The sequence below is a fragment of the Microtus pennsylvanicus genome, chromosome 1 (genome assembly GCF_037038515.1).
Source record: "Microtus pennsylvanicus isolate mMicPen1 chromosome 1, mMicPen1.hap1, whole genome shotgun sequence".
Lineage (NCBI taxonomy): Eukaryota > Metazoa > Chordata > Mammalia > Rodentia > Cricetidae > Microtus > Microtus pennsylvanicus.
The window spans coordinates 98120521-98135603 of record NC_134579.1 but is presented as its reverse complement, the minus strand read 5'-3'; the positions used below and the strand labels follow the sequence as shown (position 1 = coordinate 98135603).

The 15083-nt window shown below is 43.9% G+C and overlaps 1 protein-coding gene across 1 annotated transcript in view; it reads left to right on the top strand.

Annotated features, from left to right (window-relative positions):
- The window catches only part of Stag3 (STAG3 cohesin complex component), a 31571-nt gene extending 17045 nt beyond the window's left edge, over positions 1 to 14526 (top strand). The window contains exons 14-34 of the mRNA XM_075975122.1: positions 186 to 300; positions 447 to 552; positions 737 to 840; positions 1111 to 1203; positions 1321 to 1410; positions 1665 to 1865; positions 2175 to 2245; positions 2336 to 2423; positions 3026 to 3103; positions 3187 to 3279; positions 3402 to 3570; positions 3680 to 3816; positions 4569 to 4670; positions 6046 to 6194; positions 6383 to 6511; positions 6600 to 6757; positions 9852 to 10032; positions 10215 to 10316; positions 10577 to 10658; positions 13865 to 13936; positions 14138 to 14526. Of these exons, the coding sequence (XP_075831237.1) occupies positions 186 to 300; positions 447 to 552; positions 737 to 840; positions 1111 to 1203; positions 1321 to 1410; positions 1665 to 1865; positions 2175 to 2245; positions 2336 to 2423; positions 3026 to 3103; positions 3187 to 3279; positions 3402 to 3570; positions 3680 to 3816; positions 4569 to 4670; positions 6046 to 6194; positions 6383 to 6511; positions 6600 to 6757; positions 9852 to 10032; positions 10215 to 10316; positions 10577 to 10658; positions 13865 to 13936; positions 14138 to 14146 (2329 nt within the window). The 3' untranslated portion in view covers positions 14147 to 14526. The remainder of the gene's footprint in view (positions 1 to 185; positions 301 to 446; positions 553 to 736; positions 841 to 1110; positions 1204 to 1320; positions 1411 to 1664; positions 1866 to 2174; positions 2246 to 2335; positions 2424 to 3025; positions 3104 to 3186; positions 3280 to 3401; positions 3571 to 3679; positions 3817 to 4568; positions 4671 to 6045; positions 6195 to 6382; positions 6512 to 6599; positions 6758 to 9851; positions 10033 to 10214; positions 10317 to 10576; positions 10659 to 13864; positions 13937 to 14137) is intronic.
- Positions 14527 to 15083: the final 557 nt, after the last annotated feature.

The following is a 15083-nucleotide window of genomic DNA, read 5'->3' as shown; positions in this document are numbered from 1 at the left end:
ACCCTCTGCCTGCCTTCCTGCCGTCCCCCCCCCCCCCCCCGCTCTACCTAGGGACTTAATCAAAATTATTGAAGTCTCTCTTGTCCCTTTCCTTTTTTAGACTTATAGAATTTCCTTGTCTCTCCACTTGTCCATTTGTCCTTACTTCCTCCCATGCTATATTCTTTCCATATCTATCCTACCAGGATCTTCTATCCTGAGTGTGAGGCAAAAGCAGTGGGTGGCAGGGAGCGACGCCGGAGTTCACAAGCCCAGAGGACTTTCATCCACCTTCTACTGGCCTTCTTTATGGAGAGTGAGGTAATGTAGGAAGGGGATGTTATGCCTAAGACCTATAAGCAGACAAGTTAGGCAGTGGGTAGGAGGGTCCTGCTTACCAATAGCCACTTGTTGGAACAATTCGATGTGCTGTCAGTGGATAACTTACTAGGAACTTTTTTTCACAGCATCACAACCATGCTGCTTATTTGGTAGATAGCTTATGGGACTGTGCACAGTCTTATCTGAAGGACTGGGAGAGTCTGACAAGCCTGCTACTGCGGAAGGACCAGAGTGCGTGCCACATGGTAGCTGGGGGTTGGGTATCTTGAATTTTCTAGTGTGAAACTGAGAGGTGTGGGGTTTTGTTTTGTTTTTGCCTGACTTGGAAAAAGCAACAGAGGTGTCCTGGGGAGGGAATATGGAGATGGAGAATGGCTAATCTGTGGTTTTATTTTTGATCCTCTTTCTATCACAGATCTGGGTGATATGCAAGAGAGAATGCTGATAGAAATCCTTGTGTCCAGTGCTCGGCAAGCTGCAGAGGGTCACCCACCAGTGGGGCGCATCACAGGGAAGAAGGTAGGCATGAGTGGTGGGTTGTAACTGGTCAGTAATATTGGAGCCAGATGGCTATTTGTCCTATTTACCTCTACTTTCTGGGTTAGGGCCCAGGCCCTCCTTCTTTCCCTCTAAGAATCCCATCTCCAGATAAAAAAAAATATCTGAAGGGATATACTGAGTTTTTCCTCCTCAGATGGAAAGTTCATGGAACAGAAGTGTGTACAGATACACTTACCCTCCGTACCCAGTGTTTCTTCACAATTTCCCACTTCCGATTACTAATATCAGGGTCTGACTGCCAAAGAACGCAAACTTCAAGCTTATGACAAGGTGAAGCTGGCTGAGCACCTCATCCCCCTCTTACCCCAGCTCCTGGCCAAGGTAAGAGAACCTCTCATACAGTTTGGGGTATAAGTGGATGAGGGACCGACCCCAAGGTAGGATGGGGAAAGATTTGCCCCTTGTTCCTTAATTAACAAGACACACTCTCTATTACAGTTCTCAGCAGATGCAGAGAATGTTGCTCCCCTGCTCCGACTGCTTAGTTACTTTGACCTCAGCATTTATTGCACTCAGCGCTTGGAGAAGGTGAGGAGGCAGCTCATTTCCTAGACCTTTCTACTTCCCTGCTTAAGTTAAGGGTTCTTCCAGTGGTTGGTTTGTTTATGTAAGGTTCAGGAAGAATCTTATCGGTCCACATATATACATACATACATACACACACACACACACACACACACACACACACACACACACACACATCTTATCCCTAAACATCACTCCTTTCATCCTCCCGTGTCACTCTTCAGCCTATACTCCACCCTATCTTGTCTCCCTTTTAGCACTTGGAGCTGCTTCTGCAACAACTCCAGGAGGTGGTGGTGAAGCATGTGGAGCCTGAGGTGCTTGAGGCTGCAGCACGTGGCCTCTATCTGCTGTGTAAGCCAGAGTTCACCTTCTTCAGCAGAGTGGACTTTGCCCGAAGCCAGCTAGTGGATCTTCTTACAGATAGATTCCAGCAGGAGCTTGATGACCTAATGCAGGTGGTGCTAAATTTAAAATATTGATGGTTAATAATGCCTTTTACAGTTGTAGATGGCGGGGAGACTTCTCCCCTTTTTTGTTTTATAAGGACCTCTTTGAGATATTGGTGATGTCTTTTGACAATCGCTTGACCCTGAGGGTTGTACGGGATCCCAGTGATATGGGATGTATTCCATCTCTTGAAAATTTTTTTAATGTTTTACTTATAAAACATTAAAAAATGCAGGGCATCCCAGGGAGGGTAAGAGAGGGCCAGGATTAATGATGAGGTTTTGAGAAACTTTGCTGTGAGTGTCTTTGTTTCTTAGTCATCCTTCCTAGATGAGGATGAGGTGTACAGTCTGACAGCCACTCTGAAGCGTCTCTCTGCGTTTTACAAGTGAGCATCTCTCCTGCCCCCTTCCCTTTCTTCTAGTGTTGATTGCCTTGGATGTGTCCCAATATAACCTTCCCTTCTGTCTCCTTACAGTGCTCATGACTTGACTCGCTGGGATATCTCTGAACCATGTTCTCGACTCCTCCAGAGAGCTGTGGACACAGGAGAAGTTCCTCACCAGGCAGGTGATGGGCTGGACACACAGAGGCAGGGCAGATGACTCTCAGAACCTGTGTCCTGGAGGCCACTTTGCCTAGGCGGTCCCAGTCTTGGGTGTGCAGTGCTCTAGGGAGGAAGGTCGGGCAGGTTATCATTTCTGTTCTTCTCTGAGGTGGACTGGGGGCTTCAGTGCCTGGAAATGGCCTTTCACTTGGGGTTCCTGGGAGCCAAGGAAAATGTTGAGGAATTCTAGGAGACTGAATAAACCAGAAAGATGGGACATTTCTGTCTAGGCTAGAAGCCTCTAGACATTGCCCAAAATAATCCTTTTACCATCAGAAAGGAATTCTGTTTCCTGGGTCTGTCTTTTCTTTTTGGGATGAGGTTTGTTACTGTTTTGTTTCTTTGAGACAGGGTATCTCTGGGTAGCCTTGTTTGTTGTAGAATTTGCTTTGTTGACCAGGGTGGCCTCAGACTCACAGAGATCCTCCTGACCCTGCCTTCTGAGTGTTAGGATTAAAGGCGTGCACCACCTCACTCCAGCTTCTTTCTTCTTACTGGTTATGCTGTTGACACGCCTCACTCTTGCTCTCTAGCCACCTGATCTAACATTTCGTGTTACAGGTGGTTTTGCCAGCCTTGAGTCTTGTATATTTTTCCATTCTATGGATGGTAACCCACATTTCAGAGTCTACTTCCCAAGTGAGTGTGGGTTTGAGGAGGAGAGTGGGAATGGAGGAGCCTGAGCCTTCATTCCTCTGTAAATTAATCTGCTCTTTTTACAGAAGCAGCTGATGAGTTTGAAGAAAAGAATGGTAGCCTTCTGTGAACTTTGCCAGAGTTGCCTCTCAGATGTAGACCCAGAGATTCAGGAGCAGGTGAGCATGTGTGTCCTGCAGTTTGAGGAGACTGTTCTCCACAGAAATGAGCTATGCAAGTATAGTCTTTGTAAATATTCTGGTTTTTGTAATCATTCTTTCTTTTTTTCTCTCCCCAACAGGCTTTTGTCTTACTGAGTGACTTGCTTCTCATCTTCAGCCCTCAGATGATTGCAGGGGGACGGGATTTCCTTAGGCCCCTTGTCTTTTTTCCGGAAGCTACTCTCCAGTCGGAACTAGCCAGTTTCCTCATGGATCACGTCTTTCTCCAGCCTGGAGAACTGGGCAGTGGTACAAGAACTCTAGGCCCAGAGCTCAGGAAGGGTTTGGGGCTTAGCCTGGCGACAGTATCTTGGGTGGGAAGTCTAAACCTGTGGTTGGTTTTATTTTTGCTGCACAGGGCAGTCCCAAGAGGATCATGTCCAGATAGAGCTCCTGCACCAGCGGCGCCGTCTGCTTGCCGGGTTTTGCAAACTGCTGCTCTATGGGGTACTAGAGCTAGACGCAGCCTCAGACGTTTTCAAACACTATAGCAAGGTAATCACGTCCCCGACATGAAAGAGAGGGACCAAGTTGAACACTGCAGCATCTAAGGAAGGAAATCAGTCAGCGGTTGAGGACAGTCTGAGAGTATCAGGCTTAAAAGAGAAGTAGGAGAGAACAGCAGTAGGAGTTCAGGAAAAAGGACAAAGAAAAGAGATATGGGGTGAATACTTACATAGAAAAAGCTATTGACTGGGAAATAACTTATTTTTCCAATTAAGAAATCTGTTTTCCTGCTTTAAACCAAATCTACAGGATGGGTATTAGAGAAAGAAAACAGTGGGGAAAGTCAGACCTCACAAGATAACCTATGTGTATAACTAGCTCCATTTCCTCAACCTGCCATTGTATCCCTCTCTGTCTACTGAACATCAAACATGCCAGGTACTAAGGGCAAAGCAGTGAGCAGCACAGACGCTCTTGTTCCTCAGAACTCTAGACTGGTGGGAGGGATGTGTGGGAACTAGTGTTGTCTCAGGGTAGGTACTGGTGCTCCACTCCTTTTCTCCAGTCATTGGGTTCAACTAGTTTCTGCCCTTAGTTTTTTTTCCCCCATTAAGTTTGGTTCCTTTTGGACACTGCACTATTAGAGAAGAGGTTTCATCTCTGAGTTATTTATGCTCATATTACTGTTTTCCTACTTATGGCGTTTTGGGAAGCAATTGTGATTAGGGATGTGAATGAAGAAACCAAAGAGATTTTTTTTCCTGTAGTTAATGTTACCTTCTTTACCTCCTCTCCCTTAGTTCTATGAAGACTATGGTGACATTATTAAGGAAACATTAACTCGAGCAAGACAAATTGACCGATGTCAGTGCTCTCGGATCCTGCTCCTGAGCCTAAAGCAGGTGATCTTTTCTGGACACTTCACAAATGTGGCATGCTCTTCCTAGATTCTCACCTCATTGTCCGGCCCCAGCATCTTAGGGATGATCCTGCAAGATCTTTAAGGACAGAAACTTTCTTTACTCATTTCTTGTGATAGGTTCTTCACATGTCATAGACCCTGTCTTACTCATTGTTTTATTGCTGTGCAGAGAAACCATGACCAAGGCAACTCTTATAAAGTATTTTTAATTGGGGCCTTGCTTGCAGTTTCAGAGGTTTTAGTCCTTTATCATCTTGGTAGGGAGCATGGTGGCATGCAGGCAGTCGCTGGAGCAGTAGCTAAAAGCTACATTCTGATTCTTAGGGCAGAAAGAGAGTAACACTGGGCTTGGCTTGGCCTTTGAAACCTTAGAGCCCACCCTAGTGATACACTTTCTCCAGCAAGGCCACACCTATGAATCCTTTTAATCAGTCTAATCCTCTAGCAAGGCCACACGACCTATTTTTTCTAATCTCTGATGACTAAGCATTCAAATATATGAGCCCATGGGGGCTGTTCTTATTTAAATCACCAGAAACCCTAATCTAACTCACCAGTCAGTTTCCTCCTTCCCCAAGCTCCATAGAAATCAGTTATTAACACCAATTCTAAAGTGATAGGGAATTTTCAAAAACAATTATTGTTTATTTTTATGTAAGTAGGTGTTTTACCTGTGTGATTGTCTGTACATCATGTGCCTGTGGAGCCAGAAGAGGGAGTCAGATCCCCTGGGACTGGAATTATAGATGGTTGCAGGCCACCATGTGGGTGCTAAGAATTGAATCCAGGTGCTCTGAAGAGCAGCAAATGCTCTCAGCCACTGAGCCAGCTCTCCGGCCTCTAGGGAATTCTTGATTACTTTTTAGTCTGTTTTCTTACAACCTCCTTTATTTATTACAGACTTCTAATTTTTAAAAAATTATTTATTTTATGTGTGTTGCTGTGGTGGGAGGGAAGCAGTTTTCAGTGTGGAGATCAGAGGAAAATGTGGAAATTAGTTCTCTCCTTCTACCATGTGGATTCTGGGGATTGAATTCAGGTTGTCAACTTTGGTAGCAAGCACCTTTACCTGCTGAGAGATGACGTTTTTACTCATCACCGCAGAGGTAGAATGCTGAGGGTGGTGCTCAGTGGTAAAGTACTTACCCGTCAAGTGTAAGGCTGAGTTTGATCCTCAGGAGCATATTTTAAAAACCCTCACCACAGAGCAGGGCTGATTTGCTCTGCTGTAGGGGATCAGGTGTGGATATATCTAGGGAGGAAAGTTAGCCTTGTGGAGTCTTGAGTAGAGAAGAGAGTGCTTTTCTAGAACTCCTTGTCACCTTTTTCAAATGTGCCTTGTCTCCTGAACACAGCTGTACACAGAACTGATGCAGGAGCAGGGGCCCCAGGGCCTGACGGAACTGCCTGCCTTCATCGAGATGAGGGACCTGGCCCGGAGATTTGCCTTGAGCTTTGGACCCCAGCAGCTTCACAACCGAGACCTTGTGGTCATGCTGCACAAGTGAGGAAGTGCTGGTTGGAGGCTGGGCACTGGGAGGGCAGGTGATCATGTCTTGGTGGGGAGAGTAACCATGTGCAGAAGCAGCAGGCAGGCTGGTGGTGAGTGTGGCCTGGGCAGCAAAGGTGTGGTGATGGCATACTTGGTTAGGATGTTTCAGACTCCAGCTGAAATAATTCTACCCAATCAAGGGAAGGCATCAAGTTCTCATTGTCTGAGCTTCCTCCTGCTGACTCTTCTCGTGAGCCGCCAAATCTTGCATTCCTGGAGCTCCTTTCAGAGTTCTCCCCCCGCCTCTTCCATCAGGACAAGCAGTTATTGTAAGTTAGTGGTTGAGTAGAGATTTGGATTTACAGAAGAGTCTGGGCAGGGCTAAGTTCATTTATTCTCTGTACCATCCCTTCTTAGACTGTCCTACCTGGAAAAGTGTCTTCAGCGTGTCTCCAAGGCACGTAGCCATTCCTGGGGTCCAGTTACCACCTACTACCACTCCCTCAACCCTGTAGAGAACACAGCAGAGGCCAGCCCTCAGGGACCCTCCCACTCCAAGAAGAAGCGTGTTGAAGGTAAGGGTCAGGGTTGGGTAGGTAGGCATCAGTGTGTTCTGCACTACATCCTACTTGCCTTTGCCTAAACAAGAGATAAGTTTTAGTCTCCTTCAAACTTAGACTTTGTTGAAGATTTCATCAGGCACCAACTGTCATTCATTTTCTTTATCCATTTATCTAGCCAACTTAAAATAGCAAAGTTGGAAAAATGACATAGAAACTAATGATAAGCCAAAGATTGAACCAAGCAGTCTTTTTAGGATGTACTCCCTTGGCAGCAAACAATACACTGATTTCTCAAGTAACTTTCAGATCACCACTTGTCTTAACATTTACTTAATGCCTTTAATTTGCTTTTTTAAAAGACTGTCTTAAGTAATATTCTAATAAATTTGATATGATAATGTACATTTGCTATCATGCACTTTAAAATGTAAGTTTAAAACTGTTATCAATTTTAATGAAATGTAATTTACATACTATAAAAGTAAGACCATCTTTTTTTGTTTTGTTTTGTTTTTGCTTGTTTGTTTTTCGAGACAGGGTTTCCCTGTGTAACACCCCTAACTGTCCTGGAACTAGCTCTTGTAGATCAGGCTGGCCTCGAACTCACAGGGATTCACCTGCCTCTCTGCCTCCCGAGTGCTGGGATTAAAGGCATGTGCCACCACGGCCCGGCTAGGCCATCTTTTTAAAGTGTGCACTTTGGTGACTTTTATGTTACCTTAAGTTTTGTGTGTGTGTGTGTGTGTGTGTGAATGTCAATGTCCATGTGAGCATGAGCACAGATACCTGTGAACTGAACTTGGATCTTTTTTTTTTCCCCCTGAGACAGAGTTTCTCTGTGTTGGCCTGGCTGTCCTAGAACTCACTTTGTAGACCAGGCTGGCCTTGAACTCACAGAGATACACCTCTCTCTACCTCCTGAGTGCTGGAATTTAAAATTGTGTTGTCTTTTTATTATTGAGTTGTTGAGGGTTCTTTACACATTCTAGATAGATCTTTATTAGGTAAAGAGATACAAGAATGTTCTCAAATCTGTGGATTACCTTTTTATGCTGTTAATATTACCTTTTTTTGGCATTCTTTTTATTTTATTTTATTTTGAGAAGGGTTACTCTGTGTAGCCCTGACTGTCCTGGAACTCTTTTTAGACCAGGCTGGCCTCTAACTCACAGAGATCTGCCTGCCTCTGCCTCCCGAGTGCTGGGATTAAAGGCATGCCCAGCATTGTTGATATTCTTTTTTTTTTTTAAGATTTATTTATTTATTATGTGTACAGTATTCTCAGTATTCTGTCTGCATGTATGCCTGCAGGCCAGAAGAGGGCACCAGATCTCATTACAGATGGTTGTGAGCTGCCATTTGGTTGATGGGAATTGAACTCAGGACCTATGGAAGAGCAGGAAGTGCTCTTAACCACTGAGCCATATCTCCAGCCCCATTGTTGATATTCTTAATTAGGATGAATTCTACCTTACCTATTTTTTTAAATTTTTATTTTTTTAAAAACAATCTTTTCTCATTTTACATAGCAATTTCAGTCCCTTTTCCCTCTCCTCCTTCCACCCCCACCCCTTTCCATCCACCCTACCCCCCATCCACTCCTTAGAGAGGTTAAGGGTTCCCAAGGGGAGTCAACAAAGTCTGACACATCACTTGGAGTCAGGACCAAGGCCCTCCCCCTATATCTAGGCCGAGCAAGATGTCCCCCTAAAGAGAATGGGTTTCAAAAAGTCAGTTCAATCACCAGGGATAAATTCTGGTCCCACTGCCACTGACACCACAGACTGCCCAAGCCTCACAACTGTTACCCACATTCAGAGGGCCTAGTTTGGGCCTATGCAGGTTTTCCCACTGTCAATCCAGAGTCAGTGAGCTCCCACTAGCTTAGGCCAGCTGTTTCTGTGGGTATCCCCATCATGATCATGACCCCTTTGCTCATATTATCACTCCTCCCTTTGATTGGACTCTGGGAACTTGGCCCAATGTTAGCTGTTGATCTCTGTATCTGATTCCATCAGTTAGTTGCTGGATGAAGTTTCTATGATGACAATTAAGGTAGTCATTAATCTGATTACAAGGGGAGGCCAGTTTCAGGGACCCTCTCCACTATTGCTTAATACCTTACATATTTTTATTTTTAACGTGTACTTTTTGTATGTAATGCTTAACTGACTAATCGTTGACTAATCCAAGTTCACAGAGATTTACTTATGGCTACAGTCCCTGCTGTCTATAGTCCTTCTTATAGGTTAATGGTGGCGACTTGGGTTTTTGGTTTCTGTGTACATACATGGTTGCAACGGAGGAAGAGAGTCAATAGAGTGCTCATCCCTGGCAAATGGTGATAGACATTTGACTAATGTTTTAAAATCACATCACCACTTGGGTTTTCTCGGGGAAGGAGAGCCTCTGGTGTGGACACCTCGGTGGCATCGTTCTTCTTTACCCTCTGTAGAAAGTACTGGGCCTCCCTGGTAAGATGACATTAGCATTTATCATCCTTTTGTCTTCTATCTTAAGAAAACCCTGTCTCCCTGGCCCTGTTCAAGCCTCTGGTTCCATAATGATTACCATTAATCTAGAATGGATAGGACTTCAGAATTCATGGCCTAACTGCTTAATTTTAGGGAGTCAGTCATCTCCCACATTCATCATCAAATGTTTATGCCCTCTGTGAAATAAATATTTTTCTCTTTCTGCCTTGTTTTCTAGATAGATAGTATTTGCTAGGATAGAAGCTAAACATAATGATACATCATAACTCATACACAGGTACATTGTTATGTATGGCTCTGCTCATTGAGGTAGAATAAAATAAGGCTACATAGATTTTTCATTTTTTCTTTAGTTTTTTTCAAGACAGGGTTTCTCTGTAGCTTTGGAGCCTGTCCTGGAACTAGCTTTGTAGACCAGGCTAGCCTCGAACTCACAGAGATCCATTGCCTCTGCCTCCCGAGTGCTGGGATTAAAGGCATGCACCACCACCGCCTGGCGATTTTTCAATTTCTTTTCTGCTTAACTTTCCATTAAGAAATTCTGGACAGGTTTTGTAAAAGTAACCCATGGCAGGTTCCTGATCTGTTTGACATGTATATCTACTTTGTAGGCTCTTGTAGGCCTCAGAGAGAAGAGCTCTCATCCCAAGAAGAAAGCCTTCAACTGAACAGTAGCTACCCAAAACCTACCCTCACCTCCACGGCAATAAAGAGAAGACAGTCCCTGAGGCCAGTGGGCAAGAGGCAAAAAGCTAGACCAGGACCAGGACCAGGACCAGAGCTGATCTGCAGGTGAGGCCAGGGAAACCTTGGTGTTTCTGTTCTTTCCCCCACAGCACACTAGATCTTTGTGTGCTTTTCCATTGTTTTTATAGATGCAAAATGTCTCTTCCACACTCCATGCTATTCTCTACTCTTTTTATCCTTTGTTTTTTTCTCAAACCCTGTCACCGACCCTGCTTTATTCTCAACAGTCAGCAACTCTCAGGCACCCAGAGGTTGAAGATGTCGAGTGCACAGTATTTCCAGATTCAGTGTGATCCTTCAGGCTCTGGTTTGGGCAAACAACTGACCCGGTTAGGTTTCCCCTTTCCATGTTGATTTACTCACTCTGACTTCTCACCTTAACCAGTGCTCCCTGAGTTGTCTTGGTCCCAAAACATTCCTCACATGTCTCTCTAGTGTGTAAAGGGCGGCTCTCCTCAGAAGCAGGAGTGGGAACTAGAGTCCTAATTCCTGCTCCACCTCTGCCAGTCCCTCTTTCCCTGTGCCTGTGAAACACTCAGGGGGCCTGGAAAGACCATCTAAAAACCAGTACTCTTTGCTACTACCATAGACTCAGCCTTATGGAAGAGGATGAGGAAGAAGAGCTAGGACTTCTGGATGGATCATGTGAAGAATGGCAAGGTGGAGACAAGGTGTGGACCCAACAGTCCCCTTTTCCAGCACTAGAGGCTGAGATGCCTGTTGTCAGTCAATGATGCCCTTGTTTCTGAAACTGCTGAAGGTTATTTGAAAGAATCATAGAGGGAAGTAGGAAAGGTTGCAGACTTAGTTTATACTTTTCTTAAATAAGAGCCCAGGAATGACCAGAGTTGGTCATTCACACTTATAATATCAGCACTTGGGAGACTGAGGCAAGAGGATTACTGAGTTTAAGGCTACCCTGAGCTACAAAGTGGCTTCTAGGCCCAGCTTTGAAAACTGAAAGGAATAGAAATTAGAAATGCAAAGGCCAGCAAGATAGTTGAGCAGATAAAGTACCTCCTACTAAGCCTGAAGACTTGAGTTCAGTTCTCAGAACCCACCTGGTAGAAGGAGAAAAATGTCTTCCAAAACTTGCCCTGTAGCTGGGCTGTGGTGGCACACACCTTTAATCCCAGCATTTGGGATGCAGAGGCAAGAGGATCTTTGTGAGTTCAAGGCCAGCCTGGTCTACAAGAGCTAGTTTCAGGACAGGTTCCAAAAACTACAGAGAAACCCTGTCTTGAAAAACCAAAAAAAAAAAAACCCTTGCCCTGTGACCTATGCACAGTGCGCACACTCACACATACACATGTACATGCACACATGCAAATAAATAAATGTTTTTAAAAAGGAAAAGACTTGGAATAGCACATTTCTTCACAGTTTCCAGATAAGTATTGTTGCCACTGAATTTCCCAGTAATTGGAAGAATTGACTAGAACCAGAGACACATCCCTCAGTTCACCCCAGCCACACCCTTCTTTCCTGACAAGGCTGCCTGTCCCTGTCCTTCCACTTTCCCCTTTCTCTTTCCTGACTACCTGGTTTCTTTCTTCCTTTCTTTCTTTCTTTCTTTCTTTCTTTCTTTCTTTCTTTCTTTCTTTCTGTTATAAACTGATTGGCCCATTAGCTCAGGCTTCTTATTAACTTTTATATTAACCCATTATTCTTGTCTGTGCTAGCCATATGGCTCAGTACCTTTTGCAGTGAGGCAGACACATCTTACTTCTTCTGTGACTGGGCCAGGACTGCAGACTAGGACTTCCTTCTTCCCAGAATTCTCCTGTTCTCATTGACTTGCCTCTACTTCCTGTCTGGTTGTCCCACCTATACTTCCTGCCTGGCTACTGGCCAATCAGTGTTTATTTAAACTATAATTGACAGAATACAGACCATGGTCCCACACCATTTCCCATTAAAAAAAAAATAAACCCAAGAAATCTGAATCTAATGTCCTTTGTTTAGCTTTTCTCCTGATTATTATCCATAGTCCATTTTTTGGGGGAATGTGGGTATAGTTTTCCAGGCTATTTCCTGCTTGTTGGGGGCACTGATAATCTTATGGGGACCTGAAGAAAATTTAGAATTATGATCAAGTCCCTACTGGAGTATCCTGTGAGTCTTGATCATCTTAGGCAGCAGTCTTGAATCTGTTCTGGATGTAGAACTCAGACATCTGGGCCATCTGTTCCTACTGGAGATTTCTCAGGTAGTCTTCCTTGAACAAACCTGGTTTTTCTTAACTCAGAATGAATCCACAGCCTCTCATTTCCTGTGGAAACAAAAGCAAAACCTCTTCTCCAAAGTGACATATCTTTTGTCTTCAATTTTGAAGTCAAGGGATTTTCAAAATACCTATCTTGGATTAATTTAGCAGCATTTATAAACAAATATCTTCTGGCAGCTTTCCTCAGCATTCAAACAATTCAAAGAGAACATAATAACATACAGTATTCAGACTCTCTGTATATTTTTCATCTTTACATGACTTTATTTTAACCTCTATTTCTTTTATTTTTACTTTTAATTTTTGGCTTTTTGAAACAGGTTCTCTGTGTATCTTTGGCTTTCCTGGAACTCCCTCTGTAGACCAGGCTGTTCTTGAACTCATAGAGATCCTGCCTACCTCTGCCTCCCAAGTGCTGGGTTTAAAGGTGTATGCTACCTCACCTTGAATTCACAGAGGTCTGTCTACCTCTGCCTTTCAAGTGTTGGGATTAAAGGTGTGTACCCCCACACCCAACTACTCTTTTTTTTCTTTTTTTCTCCCAAGTCTACATATATTTTTAAAAACAGTAAACCATTTAGAGGTTTTTTATTTTGTCTTTGAGTCTATCTTTACAGTATCTTTTTTTGACATGTGTCTTTAATTTGCTAAGCAATATGGGTAGGATTAAAGCCGTGGCTTTGATGGCTGGATCCAGCCCATTCCTTAGCTTTCTGAGATTCCAGTCTCATGGCAGTGGTACTGGCTGTAGCCATGTTTATTGCCACAACTCTATGGCGTTTCAAGGTCCCTGCCACCACCAAAAAGCATGCCTACCTGGTTTCTTTGGTGGATGATCTGACCTAGTAAGCAAAACAGAGAGCTTGAAGTGAGGTCAACTGAATGTGAGTCCTTAGTTTCATATCAAGTTATCTGTTGCTTGTCTCCGTCTCATTTCTCCATCCTTACAATGGAGTATTTATACATAGTGTAGAGTACAAAGCCTTGCCTCATAAACTGCAAAGGTCTGTGCCTTAGCTCAGAAAAGCATGGATTCTAGGTTTATAAGTAGTGGACATCTATTCCTTCAGCTCTGAAAGCTAGAAGTCTTGAGTTCTGGTAAGCACAGATGGGTTCTGGTAAGGTCTCAGTGCTAGTTGCGGGCTGTCTCATGAAAGCAAGAGCAAACACTGGCCTCTTGTAAAGGCACTAACATAGTTTTAAGGGCTCCATGCTCTCACAAAAACATATTTCAAAGGTCACCTCTTACTTCTATGGGCCCCAAAAGTTAAGATTTCAACAAACATATCAAGTAGGTCTTACAGGAGGTAGAGGGGAGGAGAGCCCCCCTTAGATAGCCAATCCACACTAAGCTAATATTGTGTGCTATTATTGTATTGTCTTCTCTGTGGAGGAGAGAGAATGGAGACTTTGTTCTCAGAGGAAAATCTAAACAACACCTTCATATCTCTGTTCAAATAACACGGCTAGAATGCTAGGACAATTCTATTCTCTAGCTTCATAGCTGAATGCATGGGAAGGATTCAACCAGCAGGTCAAGAGAAGGGTCGGTTCTATGACTTATCCCTTGAGACTTCAGAAGGAACTGTGTTTCTGTTGGTGGTTAGAATTTAGAACAACCTTTCTAACTTTTGGCTCTGTTTGTTCTAGCTACTTCGTAGCCCTTCTTCTCCCAGTGAGCATGGGCTGGACCTATTAGATACTACAGAGCTTAATGTGGAGGTGAGCATTCCAGAGCTAGTGTGTGTGTCCTTGGATATGATGATGCTCAGCTGTCTGTTCATCTAGATGGAAAGATCAGAACCTGTGGGCTCCTTTATGTGGTCTTTGGGAACTCTCGTGGGGAACTAGAACAGCAGCCTTCTGTTTAATATTTGGTCTCTTTTCATGACTCCATGTTTTCCATTCTCCTTTTCATTTCAGGATTTCTGATGGAACTTTGGCCCCCTCCCCTTCTCCACTTCCCACTTTAAGGTCATGAGTGAGCAAGAAGGAAGGAGTAAAATGAAGCATTCCTTTGGGCCCCAGCCAAGTACTTTAAAAGAAAGAGAAATGGCCTTGTATTTCAAACCTCCATTTCTTTCTGAATTGGTGCCTGTATAGAGAAGCCATGAGTCCTGTCATCTTAATGCACCAGAGTGCTATGCTTCTTTCTGCCTGTTTTTCAGGGTTAGAGTTGGATAAGGGACTTCACCTCAGCACTGGAGTTTTTTTTTTTTTTAAAACATTTGGTTTTCTATGTGGTACTTCTTCCCTGAGACTCTGCCAGGCGTAGATACAAGCTCTCAATAAACATGTTCAAATTAGCTGTTTTCAGGTATGACTTGAGATTGTAATGCTGATGGATATTAGTTTTTTTGGCTTCCGGACACTGTGGCCCCTTATTTAAGTGCCTCCATACATACCCTCAGATATTTTGTGTATGGGTCCTCAAGGATGGATGGATCAGTCAGTGAAATAAGTGGGACAGATGGCTGAAGAGAGTTTAGCTGTCTCTGAGCAGTTACACTAAATGTGATAGTGTAGGCCAAAGTGAGAGAAGATGGCACTGATAGGCAAGTAAGGTAGAGACCTCTCTCTTGAAATGTGTTCCATCCACCTAGCCCAGAGTGCATGGACTGGTGGCTGTCACCCAGTGGCTCTTTTCAGGTAGTTTCTTACCCTTATCCCAAAGATGTAGTTTTCATACTCAAGATAGCTGAGAAAACAAAGATACAGAAATTACCAAACCTAAGAACTGGAGAAAAGTGACTATCTTTCCCTAGCCAGGTCCTACAAGTCCTCTTGCACTGTTCTCTAACATGTATCTCTGGTTAGTTCTCTACTGTATCTCTCACCCAACTGCCACAAAATTGCCTCAGGAGACCTG